We start from the raw sequence: 16,002 nt of genomic DNA, 5'->3' as shown, positions 1-16,002 counted from the left end.
GACGACCACACCCTAAAGCCACAGGAACAAAGTAACTGTACCAGGGAGCTTTCTGACGGAGAAAAAAAATCTAGAACACAGCACAGCAAGCTTTACCTACAAGGCACAAAATCAACTTGGAAGCAGAAAGCATTCGTTGTACAAAGCATTCTTTACTGCAGTAGCGGATTATAATCTCATGACAGAGAAAAACGATTTACCTGTAAAAGTGGAGTAAATCAAAAATAAGGTGGAACAATGCGATTACACCAATGAAAAAGAAAATGACATTCAATATAAAAAAAGCCAATACCATTTATAGAAAATTGTTCTTTACACTTCAAACAATTATGGCATTGATATACCTATTCACATTTTGTTTCTATAAAGTTACTTTTAATCCATTTTTTGTACTGAAAGCACAATCTCCATGACGCCCCACATGCTCACCAGTGGCGGGAAACACACCCGCCTTCTGTTAAAGAAAACACTTAAGAGACAACTGTGAAACTCAATGACATGACCCAACCCCCTCTCACTTGCACACAAAGGTTATGAAACAGTCAGACAACATATATCACAAGATTCAACGAACATGCTGGTGTTCATGGTATGGCTCTGGATTTATCATGACATGCTTGTATGTGCAATTGTTAGTGCAACATTCAGACCATCACAGTGTGAGGTGCTGTAATCAGCTCAGGGCAGGCCCATTTACAATGCTGGCAGTGATGACATTCTCTGCTGTGGGAAAACAGGTAACATAGGCATCGACTGGCCAACACTTTTTTAATATATAAAAACAAATATCAGTTTTATTTTCAAGTCTGCCCATACCAATTGTTTCCAGAAATAAGGCATACCTTTAAAGAAAAAGTCTTAAGTTCACTTTGACGGTTGTCATTCAGCCCACCAGGGTAATATGTTAATGTGTTGATTAGGGCCTTGAACAGAGGAAATGAGTGTCTGAAAGCCACTTAACGTTCAAAAAAAGTGGCATGGGCCATATTAGAACAATACTTCACCAAAAATGCCTTTTTGGAAATCAAAGAGGAAGAGAGGAGAAACTGAAGACTTTGTTGAAAAATTTGTTGCAAAAAATATATAATCTTCCCAGTGGTACAATGCTTTCATATCTGTTTCTCATCTACAGTTACTGAAAGGACACTGGAATTCAAAGCTGTTCCCAAGTCTTGAACTCTCATAATTCTGTTTTATAATTAAATGTTAGCTATATATGTGTAAAAAAGAATGGTGCCACAGCACTGAGGACTATGACAGAACACATGCTGCTGACTGAGGTCCACCTGATGTGTCACAGAACAAAGGTGCACAGTGTACCACTCTACGAATGAAGATTCCCCAGGTTCACCTTACGTGGTGCACGGAGTACTCAGGATGCCTTTCAGCACATCGCAGTCTTTATGCAGATCCCACTGCATGGACATATTAGTCCTCTAGCTTTGCCTAGGCCCATTTTCAGTTACCTCCCTTGGAAGGGAACAAAGTCTTGCCGATTCTATTCTCTTTGCCCAACTGTGCCATGTTACTGAATGAGGCCACAACTTAAGAATAAAGGAGGAAGGATACTGCACCCTGCCCTTCTGTCTGCTACTACACTGAAATAAAAATGCAAGGAACAACAAAAAAAGGGGATGAAATGGAACACACATCTTATTTTCTAATTCCCCATTGAAATGCAACATTCAAACAGCATTTCAGTGGCCTATGTGGTCAGAATTCAAAGTCACCTGTTTCAAAGATTTGTAACCTAGGGTTGGCTGTGCCTTAAAAACCATTAATTGCTTTGTGTGTATGCAGGTGCACTCAGAATCCCCCTGGAGCTTCACTTGGACCTCCTTACTGCTGTTCCTTTGACTGTGTGTCCGTTCACTTGCAAGCAGGTGGAGTGATTGTGCCGTGCAGCCTAAGATCCCAAACCGCCAAGGCGCCAGCGGCGACTGGGTTCGGGCCACCTCTAGGCCCTGTCCTTGAGCTTCAACCTCAAGCCCTTCTTGGTACCGCCGTTCTTATCAAGGAGCTTAATGACTCGGTCCCTGTGGTCCAGCACCTTCATCATGATGTCGCGGGCCTCAGTGACCTGGTCCATCACCAGTTTACAGCGCTGCATGTTTCCCTGGGAGGAGGGGAACAGGGACAAATGAATTCACAAGTGTTTTAATACTTTTCCCCCCTTTAGGTAAATCTCTTTTGTAATTGGCAAGTTGTACATTAGGCTCATCTCACGTGACAACCTCTCCACTTGTGATGGGAGTGCTGAGGCGAGATTAACGCAGTCCTCCAACCCTCTCACACAGCCAACAGCTCTTTTTCACATTACAAGTCACAAAGCACACTACAGTGGAGTGGGCACTCGTTGGACGATAAGCGCTAATCTACTCACCTCATCAGAGCAACTGGCAGGCACCTGGCAAGTCTTCATGTGTCTGAGAGCAGTCAGAGGGTGAGGGTTCCTAACTCACCTGGATGAGCTCATCGATGCAATGCAGGTCGTCGTCAGCCCCCGGGCTCTTCTTTGGGATAAGACCCTCCTGGAGACTCATGAGCCGGCTGTACACGTCATGTTCTAAGTTCGTCTGGGGACAAGGGGACAGACATAGTCACGAACAGAGCTCCGCCCAAATCCTCACTATCCTTGTTTTCAACAGCCTGGAGGAAAAACTGACAGGGCCTATTTTAGTGGGTCCTGGGGTTGTCCTGTTCTCATGGTTGCCATGATCACCTTTAAGTGATGACCAGGATGCTTCACCTGGCTTGCGTTCTGGCTTAAGACAATGAACAAATGGTGCCCTGCCCACTCAAAAAGGAAAAAGGAAAAAAATCCCCCTCAGGTGGAGAATACTCACCAGCTGCAGCAGCTGTGCTGCACACAGGTGAATCTTCCATCCCTGAGCTCTGCACGCCACCCCCTTCTGATTGGCCATGTCCTGTAGAGTGCCCTTCTTCTCCTCTGCAAGCATACAGCAAAGTCAGCATGGGCAAGCCAGCTGAGGGAATGGATATGAACTCTAGCCAGCAGGGCGAAATGTCAAGGAAAGCCCCGCCCCAGACTGACCTTTGACCCTGACATCACTGTATCTCTGGTAGTGGTGGTAGGCGGCCTTCCAGGGGTTGCGGTAGTGACGGAGCATGGTGATGGAGGGGCGTGGGTGCACTGGCACATAGCGGATGCCTTCGTCATCTGCAAGTGCCACCAGACAGTTAGAAAGATGGGCTGGCGACTCAGGTATCAGTCACACTCACAAGAGAGTGTGGATTATATTGCAAGACTCACTTTTGGGCAGCATTAACACAACTTTACTTCCATCAGCCCAAATTGTTCATGTGCACCCAATAACACTTTTTAAAATTGTTAGTTTATTGGGTTTCACTCAGCAGAATTCCTTTGAGATGAGTAGATAGCATTGACAAAATTGTTGACATACATAAAAGCCATGCAAGAAACCACTTGTGAAAGACACGGTACTAAGCCACACGACTCAAAATCAGTCATGGAGAATACCTTGCTTTAATCATGGAGAAAAAGTTATCTTAACTGTTCTGTGGTTTTGATTAAAACCTTTTGTTTACACAGCAAAATGTAAATGTCAGTACTGTTGTGCATTTTCATCAGTCTGATGCAGAGTTTTCATCTGCTCATGTTACAAAAGGCTTTTGATCTCAGTTTACCATATACCCCCTGGTATTCATTTTCTTCTAACATACTGCAGGTTGCACAAGCCCGTCAGCAGCTATATGGAAACAAAGCACCCTTGAGGAGCATTGCTAACATCACAGTGACCACCATTAGACATCAGATGGAGCAACTGAGAGCCTCTGCTTTCTCATGAGCGCTCTTCAATTCTACAGGCTGATTACAGTTGATTCAAGAACGCTGTACAAGCAGACACTAGTATTGTTGGTGTACACTCTGATTTGAAACAAGCTTTCACCTCACTCAAAACAAATCAAGGTTACTCTGAACAGAAGGGTCAGGAATATCCCTCCACAGAAAATGTAAAGGCCCTCTGAAGTTGCTCCGAATGGCTTCATAACACATGGCTGAATCAATCAGTCCCTATCCACTTCTCATTCCAGGACATGATCACTGAACTGAAGTTATTGACTAGGTGTGAACTCCAGTCACATCCGATTCCAGACATTTATCAGCTTGACAGACAGACCTCCAGAACAAATAACACTGTGGAGGGCCGGAGCCAGACAATGCCGCCAACAATCCACATTCTGTGTGGCTCCAGGTAGTTCTTCCCCCCAGTGTCTGAAGATGAAGCCAACCCAATTGATGCACGCAACTATAATATGACAAATGCTGAACCAGGATCAGTGCTTGGCTGATTCAGCCATGCTATATGCACACATGGCACTGAAACAAAGAGCTCTGCACTCACCAACAAATTCCTCGGGAAGGGACTTGTGCTTCTCAGACCTGGGGAGCGGGGTCCTGGCAGTGGCCTTCTCCTCATCGGTGCAGTTGGTCTCCATCATCTCGCTCTCCTCAGTGGAGATGACGTGCTGCTGCTTACGAGGCTTCTTCCTGGGAGAGGCACCAGGGATCGTGTCCCCACTGGGGGCATTCAGTGAGCTGTCCAAAGGAGTGAGCATGGGGGCGGTGCTGGGGGTCACAGATGGCACTGGCGGGTGAGAAGGCAAAATCAAAACTTAACCAAGGGCACCAAACAACAGCTCTGTGCATGCTGCCGCTGATGACGGCTGGACCGGACTAATTCTAAGTAACACAATATATACTGACTTTTTGCATACTTTTAATTCTACCATTACCATTACCATTAAAACCATTACATGAACCTTAAATGACTAAGACTGCATGACAACCTTGTTTTGAGGTGTCCATAGGCTCCACCTCTTGTTTGATCTTGATCTCTTGAAGGGTTGAACCAATTATGGATGCTGCCGTGCAACTAGCTGCTGGTTGGGTGGGCTGGGCCAAGACATCTGACAAAGAGGTAGGGAGGGGCTGGGTGACAGACACAGCTGCAGAGATGGAAGAAAGCATAGCGGTGGTCTGGGAGGGGGGTGCAACCTCTGCCAGGACGGCAGGATCAGCCTGGGGGGGCTGCTGTGCGGGAGAGGCTGTAGCCTGCTGTTCACTGCCCTGACTGGGCAGGGCTTCCACAGCAGCCATCACCGTCGAAGTAACAGCAATTTGGACGTCTGGCTTGAACTTCACTCTGAAAGGACAACAGATTAAAGTTGGCAGGAAACGGATTTTGTATCTTCTTAGAATTTCTCCCACAATCATAATAGCATGCTCTTTTTTGGACAAGAAAAATACCATCATTTTAAAACTACTTTTGGTTGCAATACACTTGAAACAATTCATGTTTCGACAGATGCTGTAGTTTAGTCTGTTGCATTTACAGTGCCGGATTTAAATGGTTTTGATTTTTTTTTTTTTTACCAATAATTTTAACAAATCGTCATGGACACGTGATCTTTTTAAAATGTACCCAAACATAACAGAAAGTTTCTGTGCCTTCTACTTCTTAGTACAGCATGCAGAATGCTAGAATGGCAAAGGCCATCTTAAATTTGTCCTTGGGAAAATCCTGTATCAACCACACCACAACCACTCATTGAAGCTCTTGGCTGAGTTCTACATTCAACATCTTACAAGATTTAAACAAAAGTGAACCGTGCTAGGTAACTGTATTTGAGTATGATGCTACTGAAAAGCATACACTGCCAGCTACAGGCAGCCAATAAAACTGCTGCCTTCACTCCTTCCTTTGAACACACCCTGGCACTGGCCCCTTACCCCGAAGGTCTTGGGGATCCTGACATGCTCCTCAATGTATTGTCCATTCTGGGGCTAGTGCCCTCATTTGGCTGGGCGGGGATCAGGTTTCTCCACATGGCAGTCCTAAGTAAAGCAAACAGCAACACATAACCAGGGTCTATCTCTAATCTGTCTTCTCTCTGTTTCCAAATGACATTGACATTTTTACATTGCATTTATTTATTTGGCAGACGCTTTTATCTACAGCGACTTACAAGTGAGGCAGAGTACAACACAAGTACAAGCCATACAAGGAGTCACAATATTAGACCTGCTGTATGACCAAGTTTCAACAGCTGGCCAGACAACTTACAAGCTAGCTGGTAGAAATACAAAGCCATTAAACCGTTAATTTTTTAAGGAAAACAGTTTAGGACATAAGAAATTGCATTAGGTGGTAGTGATTCAGGTGATGAGGTGAGTGCTGAAGAGCTGTGTCTCTAGATGTTTCTTAAAAATAGTGAGGGATTTGGCAGAACAGATGAAGTATGGAAGGTCATTCCACCATCGGGGACGACGGCAGAGAAAGCTTTGGATAGTGATTTTGCGCCGCAATGCGACGGGACCACCAGACGCTGTTCGGTAGCAGAGCGTAGTGGTCGGGAGGGAACATATGCTTGCAGTAGAGCACTCGGGTAGGTAGGTGCAGCTTTGCTGGCTGTTCTAAATGCAAGCAACAAGGCCTTGTACCTGGTGTGAGCAGCTACAGGGACTCATACTCATTTTGTATCAACAACAGAGGCTTAATGGAGGATGCAGGAAGTCCAGCCAAGAGAGCAATGCAGAAGTCTTGTCTTGAGATGACAAGAGCCTGGACAAAGAGCTGTGCAGCATACTCAGATAAGTGGGGCCTGATCTTCCTGATGTTGTACAGCGCAAATCTGCATGATCTGGCTGTCATCGCAATGTGGTCCTTAAAATGACACCAATGCGATAAACACATTTTTTAAAAACAGGCAGATATGAAATTTCCGAATTAAATATTAAAATGTATGTCCCAAATAGATCCCATGTAAAACTTTTCCCCTCATAATGAAGCTTTTACAGTGAAGGTAATGAGAGGCCATGATCCATGCGCCTGCCACACGAAGCTTTCCGACTCACCCTTCATTGGCAGGCTTCTTGCGGAGGATGCTGGGTCTGGGTGAGGACACCAGCGTGGGAGTGCTGCTGCTGCTCTGTGGGTGTGATTGCATCTCCGTGGTGATGGCTTGTGTGATGCTGAAGGCGCTGCTGATAGGGTTGGGAATGAGGGTAGAGCCATCCGCTAGAACCACTGCCAAATCAAGCAAAGACCCCTTGTGCATCAATATCCCCAACCTTTTCAAACACTGCTGGAGCCATTTTGAGTGAATCAAACACAAAGCACACAAAGGAGAAAGGGTGAGACATAGGTCTGGATCATAAAATGCATCGCTTCTCAGGACCATGAGAACCACCGGCTGTATTTCAAAGGAGTGGTCTGTTCAAAAGCCTTCAACACTTCACATCTCATTTAAACTCTGCAACTATGACCCTCACATCCAATCAGCATAACCGTGACTGCACAATGCACAATTTAATGCCCTCAACAGTTCCACAACAGGCAGCACTGTTTCCCCTAGCACTATACAGGCTTCACCCCTTCGCCACCATATTTCCATCCATTAAAAACAACTGCATACACTCAAAAACACAAGACACATCACACAAGCAGCTCACCATAAAGCCTGAAGCATAACAGCATAAGGCCTGAAGATAACATACTGCACAAAGAAAACTGGTTTATCTGATGTACATATTTGATTGAGAATTATTCCTTACTCTCATTTGTTATTCCTCAATTATGTTGTTAAATGATTAAAAAAATTTTAGTACGACTCCCTTGAAATGCAAAGGAAATGATGAAAACCATTACTTAGCATATCCCTGAAAAATTTTAAAAATGATCAAAAATGAAAAAACAGTACTTGATCATAAAAATAGACAACTTTCTTTTGCATATTACCATTCTGACTACATGGTGCCTTTGCCTCTGCCTGTGGCTGCTGCTGCTGCTGCTGAATGCTGACTGGCGCGGGGATGTGCAGGCCCTGGGCTCCAACTGTCGCTGGCTGAATCCCCTGGGTGCCCAAGGTCACGGGCTGAATGCCCTGTGCGCTCATCTGTGCAGACTGCAGGCCAATTCGGTCCACTGTCATCAGCTGCATGGGGTTCAGGTGGACGGCAGACGCCACGCTGACTCCAGCCTGGATGGGAATCGCTGAGCTGGGAGCCTGAGGAGTCACTGATGGAAACAAAGCATAGGGTTTATCAAAAGCAAAGGCCTCAACACAGGAGCGCAGATAAAGAGCACGCTCTAGCAGCTCTGGCGGGGCCTGAACGTTCCCTACCTGGGTACTGCCGAATGGTGGAGACAGAGCTGGTGATGGGGGTATATGCATGAGGCAGTGGGTACGGAGGGGACGAGTAGGTGGGCAGGATGTACTGGAACTGCATGGGCACCGGTTGCCTTGTAAAGTGGGAAGGAAGATCACACTCAGTCGGAGAAAACAGTGTACCCATTTTCAATCAGGGTTCACTCAAAGTGAGAGCAATGCTTGCTCATGATGAGGATAGGCTGAAGGACATTGCACAGGTAACACAGTTTATGGCAGGGTTTGTGCATTGTCAGTAATTAGGGGCCCTTGGCCTGTGCCATGTCCGTTTGGAGGCAGTGGCCCTTACCTGTTGTCACTCCTGGCCTCCATGGCGACAGGGTTGGGGGAGGAGCAGTGGCCGGAGATGGAGATGAGGTTGGCCCTGTCCCCGGGGTAGTCAGTGTGGATGCGTGCAGAGCTGTGCGCAATGGGCTGAGGGACCACTTTCGCTGTGGAGGAGAAGGGATGGGAACCAAAGTACAGAAACGCCAAATCTTCCAATCAAGCATTAAGATATAGAGTGCTGCATGGGAAAATTTAAATGGAAAACATTCGGCTGGATGTCTCAAGCATTCCCAAATTCTGCCTAAATAAGACCATTAATTTGTTTTGCCTGGCATCTCCTCCGTTATCATAAGTGGCTTTTCAGTAAAACCTGAAAGCTCACTTTCAATCTACAATTTGATATAAATAATGAATGACGGTGAGTAGTCGGGGTGGGAAAAAAAAAATCGATTCATGATATATCGCAATTTTTTATAGCACGATACTAAATATCGATACTTCTTCCCAGAATCGATACTTTCTGTGACGTCATATGCATAATAGTGGCGCTGCGCTGCTGTATTGCTTTCACTGAAAAATGTGAGCCAAGAGTGGCTGAGAATTCCACCAAGCCTGTAGAGGGCGCTTCTAAACGCTTGGGCTGCTGAATACTGTGACACAAATAAAAATAGTGCCAGAAAAATCGCAATAATCAATACTTTCGAATCGCAATACTTGTAGAATCGCAATATATCGGAATCGCAATACGAATCGAAACGGCACCAAAGTATCGTGACAATATCTTATCGTGACAAAAGCATATCGTCCCAGCCCTAGTGAGTAGCCATTTAAATTAGTTCAGACATTCACAAAAAATGAAGTTTTCCTTAGCAGTAGTCATGGTAGATTTAAACAATCTATTTCACTTGTCTTTTATTAGTAATTCTGATTCAAATCTTCTGTCACAGAGACAGTGCTTTTGAGAACCTAAGCACTGGAGTAAACTGATATGTAGTGAACTGTAGCAGCTAGAGGTGTACAGAGACGGCATTATCTGTGTCTGTTCAAGCAACAAAATTATCTGTCTCTGTATCTGTATTCGCATAGTGGAACAGAAGTGGGCGTGGTTTCCCTGAGTGATAGCAGGGAACAGTCAGCTCTCAGCCCGCTGTCTTACGCTGACTCGGTGGGGGCGACTACAGAATATAGTGATTGCTTTTCAATAACGTGTAGTAAACGAAACGACTTTCGACTTTCATTTACACACATACAGCTAAAAACTACAGGTTCTCAGCTTCACTTTGATGTATAGGTTGCAGGGGTAATCCAGCTGCCACACCAGGCTTTTGTCTCGCTAGCTCCCACACCTGACTCGGTGGGGGCGACTACAGAATATATCACTTTTCAATAATGTCTAGTAAATGAAATGACTAGTTAGTGCCATCAAAGTCCTATGTTACAAACAGAATGGGCATTTTTATCTTGTGGCCATCCACAAAGATATGAATCGATCTGAAGAAACATAATGGCTGATGCACAGACATGTCAATCATGGCTTTTTTTCCCGAATAATAACGAGCAACTTCGGGTAGAAGAAATATCTGTTTCCATCGCATTATTTGTGCTTTCCCGAATAACATATTCGGATTCGGGTACATCCCTAGTAACAGGTGTGTGTTGTTAGCATCTAGGCTGTGTACAGTTAATACTTACCCACGGGGATGGTGGAGGTGGTGACCGCTGTGGCATGAGAGGAGTGAGAGGGTACTGTCACAGTGACAACATTGCTGGTGGTCATCTGGGTGTGGGGAACAGAGACTGAAACAACAGAGGAAGAGGAGGAACAGGCCATTTCTTAGCACAGGCTCATGTATCAGCCGTGGATTTGACCAAGCCCCGCCACCCTGTGGGTCCCTACCCGTGGTGGTGGTCACCGGTGCTGTGCTGGTGGCCAAGATGGGAGCCACCGTCGCTGCAGCAACAGGAGTCACACTGCTGAAGATGGACTTCTGTGGGATGAGAGGAGAACACAGGCTCACTACAAAGGAAGTTCCTTACAAAGGGTGCAGTAGAGGACATGTGGAAACTGACTGGGCCTCTGACCTGTGCTGTGCCATGGGGCACCTGGGGCTTCTGTGCACCGACAGCGGGGTGTGAGGGCAGGGTGATGCGCGGGGCTGCGTCCCATGACGGGGGAGGCCGCTGGATGCTGATAGCAGCCGACTGCGGGTGGATGGCCAGCCCTGCACGTCTGAAAACGTCAACGACAGAGTGGTACGGCCTTACACTCAGTCAGCAACGGGACATTAGCATTAATGATTTGCTGACCACAAAGGAATCCTCTCTACATCCTGTAAATAAAAATCTAACATCTTATGCCTAAGCTGTATGGGGAAACAGCAGTAACAGCCCACCCTGTACAGAGGTTGTTCTGCCATCTTTACTGATGAGTGTGAATGCTCCTGCAGCTCCCCTCGGACACACCTGTCTGCGGCCTTACCCGTGTGCAATCTCTGCCGAGTGAGTGGCAGCCATGGTGATGACAGGGGACTGGGCCCTGGCGGCTGTGATGGGGGCCACCACAGCAGGCGGCACTGTTGTGGACGTAGTGATGGTGGGGCAGGACTACAGGACAAAAAGCCACATCAAACATTGAAATTTCATAACAAAAAAGAGGTTCCTGTGATGGTTTTGTCACCACAGCTGTGTTCGGTGCATCCACTAGACAGATTTAGATGACTGATCAAGAGAGTCAATGTGAAATCTGACAAATTCATTAAGTGTCTGTTGGGTTGCACACAACCTACCTGAACGGGCTGGTGGATGATGTGCTGCACTGAGGGTTGGCAGGAACCCACATTTGGGATGGGCCGCAGAACCGCAGACCCTTTGGAGCTGGATATCACAGCTGCTGCAGCTGCTCCTGCACATAACATAACACCATTTTATATTTTATCTGTCTTTTATTGCCCTTTAGAGAAACTTCTGGCATGAAGACATTTTCAAAAACTCTTCATACATATTTCATGTTTTACGTTTCACTCTGAATTAATTGGCATCAAACAGAATATTTTATTTGGCCTGCGCTTTGCCACACTGTTAGTCAGATCATGCAAAGCAAAGAATGACTGCAGAATCACTCCACATGCACAATTATAAATGATGCTGTCTGTAAGAAATGCAAACCTGACAAATGCAAAATGACAGTTTAAAATCAAATCATACATACAACATTAACTAAGGGTATAAAGTACATAAATGGTCTATATTGTTTTTCCTACAAAGTCACACAACTCTGTAAACTTTCCTTTCAACATGCAAGACAAAATGGTCACTAGCTTTCCAGTAAATGATCGAGATGAACTGACCTCTGGGTAAATGGGTGGTGAAGGAGTGTGGAGGTGCTGCAGGGGACGTTATGTGGAGCGCAGGTGCACTGCCCCGAATGATCTGCACATTGGCCGCCATCAGTTGGTGCAGGTTACTCGAATGGCCCTAAAAACAAAGGACTCGGAAGCTCAACACAACTACAATGCACTGGACTACCAGCTCCAGATCCTGGCCTTGTCATTAAGAGTGGTCATAACCTTAGTAAATTACAGTGTTGAAGTAAATTTTTGCTAATCATGGCATATTACATAGTTTACAATTTTACGGGATATCCATTTACACAGCTGGGCACTTAGGGTTAAGCACCTTGCCCAAAAGTACAACAGCAGTGACCCTCCTTGAATTGCAAACCAGAAACCTTTGAATTAATTAAGCCCTGCTCCCTACCACTATGTCACACCACTGTCCCTAAACTGATATTAATGAGACAGCAAAGAGTCTCACCTGCTGGCTGCTGATGGCAGCCACTGGTATAGCTGAGCTCGGAGAAGTGCTGCTCTCCACGGTGACAGTGACGTGACCTGGCGTCTGGGGTGGCACTGTGACAAGGCCCTGGCTGGCAGCTGGTGCGGGGGCAATGAGGCGACTGGGCACGGGTGTCTTCAAGGCAGCCTGCAACACACCAGAGGTGGCATGACAATCCAACAGACTGGTGACCACCAGAGCAGTAGTGCACTGCTTTCAGGGAAGGGTGCCACTAGTTTGCCAGCTTATGATTTACAAGTTACAGAATTGCCTAGCTCCAGTGCCTGTTTCAGAAACTGCTTTAGCAAATGCTGTTCATTATACATGACTAGCCAGCTTCACGCATGAAGATCTCTGGGCCCCTACGGTACCTTAATGGGTCCCTCACTGAAGGGGAGGGGCAGGCCCTGGGGGAGCTGGGCTGGTGAGGACGACATGGTGACAGGTGTGCCAGGCTGAACTGGCAGGTGCTGGAGCTGGGGCTGCCCATGGACCTGTGCCTGTGGGTAGGGCCGGACCACTACCATCTCCTGTTTTTCATCGCGGAAAGGCAAGGCCCCATCCTCGCTGGGCGGGTGGTCTAGCGGAGCAGGCTCGGCATCACTACTACTCTCGTCTCCCCCCACTGCAGAGGACAAGAGAAGCACTCAAAGCCCATGCCAAGCACTGTGGTGCACATGGGCTGTGCCTTTTTCCCCTACTCTAACATTTATAACGTTACATTTTTTTAAAAGTCTGTTCAGTTCGTACTGAACATTAAATACATACCTTAGAATCTCCACATACAAAATAACAATGACATGTCACTGTCTCACCGATATTAACTCGAAATATGGATGAATTATAGAATTATGATCTCTGAACGTTACCTGTGTTTGACTGGTTTGCCGCAACGACTGCATTATTCCCGTTGGACATCTGGGCTTGTTCCAAACCAGAGGAAGGCACTCCGGACTTCAGCAACTGCTGGGAGCTCATCTTTAGTATACGACCTTCCTGTAAGGCCGCAACACAGAGTTAATAAGCAACTTACAATGCTTCATTTAGAATAAAAAAAAAGCTACCATGTATGCTGGCTTGTCAATATCATTAGCTTGCTGTTGCTATTTGCTACAGTACAATCCAACCAAAGTCAACGATATAGGGCGCCTCAAAGTAAAGCTTTTACTGTCAACTATATGCATTTAAATGGAGCTAGCTGGCTAGTTACATGTGAAAGACAAATCGTACCCAACTAGTAAATCCACAGGATTTTACATAACGGCACTCAATTTATTAGCTTACTACACAGCTTTCTCCACGTGTGCTTTCAACTGTGGTTCTAACTACAGCTAGCTACCTTACACACCGGTGCATTCGCTAACTTGGCTAACTAGCCAATGCAATGCCAGTTTGTAGCTTAAAACTTAATGTTAACGTTACAATAACATACGACCACAGCATAACGTTAATGGCAATTCTCACAATCAATAGTAACACAACTGTGTAGTTTAAACAACTAGATCTAGCTAACGTTAGCTATTATGACGTTAACGCATCTAGGAACTGTCAAAAAACAGAGAACGTTAGACTATATTAGTTGGACTGACATTACCATGTTATCATTTCTAGCAACGCATGCGAGGTCGTTTACAAAATACTTAAGTTTTAGCAGTTTCAATACGTTCTGATGTTAGCTAGCGTTACCGTGCATGATGCATGATCGACGTAAGGTTAGTGAAACAGCAAGCCAGCTACCTGTCTGTTCTTACTTGGTAGACTACAAAATATTATTGGCTACGGTTACTTGGAAAACTATCCGTGGAACACGGAAGTGGTTAACTTTTCGAGACGTTTGCAGCAAATAATGGCACAGTTCTATTAACATTAAATGTGCAGCATAACTTTGCAACGAGCTTGCTAGCAACCTAGCACTGTATGATAATGATCATGCGCGCCAGCAAGCTAGAAACACAGCATACACGGTAACTTACGTGTTTGAAAATGCCATTGGAACGTTACCTAAAATCAGCTCAAACACCCAAGGAAAGAATATTCAAACAAAATAAAAAGTACCTCTCACCGTCTTCGAAGTCTTCCCTTACAAGCCAGCTAACGTTAGCTAGCTATTGTCTTGAATTTGCAAGCTGCCGAGCAGTCTATGTAAAGTTAAACTTTCAGTCGTAAGCCTCTGAAGGCGGTTTCATTATGTTTTTCATTCATCCACCGCATTTGTCGTATCATGTTATTTACCAGTTGTTAATTCTGAAAATCGGTCATTTAACCCCACTTATCGTAAAGCTAGCTAGGTAGCTTATTAGATGATGTAGTGTAGGACCACTATAAACTTGCTGTAGCTACCATCGGTCACCCCAACAACCCATAGGAATCGAACCGGAAGAGGACTGCCACTGGAGAAGCTTGACAGTTTTCTGTCCAATCAGAACACGTAACACATGCTTGACGAATAATTATTGAAGATTTTCTGTCTTTCTATTTGAGCGCTTGCGGAGAGGTACGCGAGGCGCATGTTAACATTAATCCACCTGCACGATATCAAACACAGGGTCCTTAGTTAACCCCCTCCTCTGGCTTCTGAAAGTCAATTGTGCTTGACATCTGGAATTAAGTATATAATTAAGATATACAGAATGAATATATATTAATCTATATTATAACTGTGTATTCTTCATTCTGAAATATTAACAACGAGGTGTAAACGCACTAAAAACAGAGGAAACCCACTTGTTTCACCGTGTAGACATAAGCCTACAAACTCATGGACAGCTAGACAGAGGTAATAGAGTCGTCACAGGGCAGTAGTGCTTATACATGTTCCAGGACCTGGGTACGGAAATGTTGAAAAATAAGTATGTTTTACTTATGTTTTACTTACATATTTACTTGCATATACTTGCATGTAACTCCATGATCAAAATACTGTCCTTTTTTTAGTTCGTTTAACACCTCTGGGAGCAATTTGTGGTGGTCATAAATCATACATTTTTATTAGATTAGAAATGTATCGTTTTGTAAAAAGTATATCTCATAAAGCTTGACCTTATAAAACCATACCTGTGAATTTAGATATAACTTGGAGTTGTCGCGCTACGCTTCAAGATACAAGACCAACGAAGAGCCACTTGGCAAATAGTCTTCATCCTGTATTTTTTTCGGAGATGCACTAGGTGGCAACATTGAGCTTCAACAAAGGCTTTAACACGCGTGAAATACAGTATTTGTTGGCAATTTTGATTACTTACAATGTTTAATCATGAGTATAACATTAAACTGGTAATTGAGTAGGTAATTAAGTTGGCTAACATAATCCATAACATCCACATCAACAAAAGTGTGATCAAAACAGCAAAGATCTACCTGTAAAAATGAGTACTGAAAGTAGTCAATGTCAGTGCCATGGGTTAAAAAGTTGTTCCCAACGTTCTTGATCAGAAACCATTCCTGCACATTTTGGTGCCTTACAATTATCTTAAAAACATTAATAAGCATCTGAAGAATTTTAACATAAAATCAGGACACATTTGGTACATAAGCCTCTGCCAAGGAAAAGAGTACAGGTGTCGGCAAAGAGCCTTGCTATTCTTGCATGACTGAGCAAATGAACAGCTTTCAGTTGTTTTGGGTACAAGCCATCTGAAAAATATATTATTTATGCCTTCATCTATATGCTCAAACGAAAATGCCAAA

General features: G+C 44.8%; 1 protein-coding gene across 2 annotated transcripts; it reads right to left on the bottom strand.

The window, feature by feature from the left end:
* Positions 1 to 420: 420 nt before the first annotated feature.
* On the bottom strand, positions 421 to 14,655 carry sap130a (Sin3A-associated protein a). Of its 2 annotated transcripts, none has more exons than XM_036522471.1 (21): positions 14,371 to 14,655; positions 13,185 to 13,311; positions 12,687 to 12,940; positions 12,295 to 12,462; positions 11,829 to 11,955; positions 11,268 to 11,383; positions 10,961 to 11,085; positions 10,564 to 10,711; positions 10,379 to 10,469; positions 10,174 to 10,278; positions 8,504 to 8,645; positions 8,170 to 8,288; positions 7,785 to 8,063; positions 6,902 to 7,073; positions 5,777 to 5,881; positions 4,834 to 5,189; positions 4,389 to 4,631; positions 3,056 to 3,181; positions 2,847 to 2,950; positions 2,463 to 2,576; positions 421 to 2,116 (listed from the first exon to the last, which is right to left on the bottom strand). In XM_036522471.1, exons 2-21 carry the CDS (start codon positions 13,291 to 13,293, stop codon positions 1,958 to 1,960), a joined length of 3,162 nt encoding a protein of 1,053 aa, XP_036378364.1. In that variant the 5' UTR covers positions 13,294 to 13,311; positions 14,371 to 14,655; the 3' UTR covers positions 421 to 1,957. The 2 variants fall into 2 exon arrangements, with proteins under 2 accessions (XP_036378364.1, XP_036378365.1); XM_036522472.1 differs by having other exon boundaries at positions 14,378 to 14,655.
* Positions 14,656 to 16,002: the final 1,347 nt, after the last annotated feature.

This window comes from Megalops cyprinoides, chromosome 2 (assembly GCF_013368585.1).
Source record: "Megalops cyprinoides isolate fMegCyp1 chromosome 2, fMegCyp1.pri, whole genome shotgun sequence".
Lineage (NCBI taxonomy): Eukaryota > Metazoa > Chordata > Actinopteri > Elopiformes > Megalopidae > Megalops > Megalops cyprinoides.
Note: the sequence above shows the minus strand (reverse complement) of the source record. Positions and strands in the feature narration are given on the sequence as shown.

Excerpts from the sequence above, each read along its gene's own strand:
- sap130a (XM_036522471.1), bottom strand. The coding sequence starts at position 13,293 with ATGAGCTCCCAGCAGTTGCTGAAGTCCGGAGTGCCTTCCTCTGGTTTG. Across the intron at positions 11,384-11,828 it reads CACCACCCATTTACCCAGAG|GAGCAGCTGCAGCAGCTGTG; the intron begins GTCAGTTCATCT and ends TGTTATGTGCAG. Across the intron at positions 10,279-10,378 it reads ACCGGTGACCACCACCACGG|TCTCTGTTCCCCACACCCAG; the intron begins GTAGGGACCCAC and ends CTGTTGTTTCAG.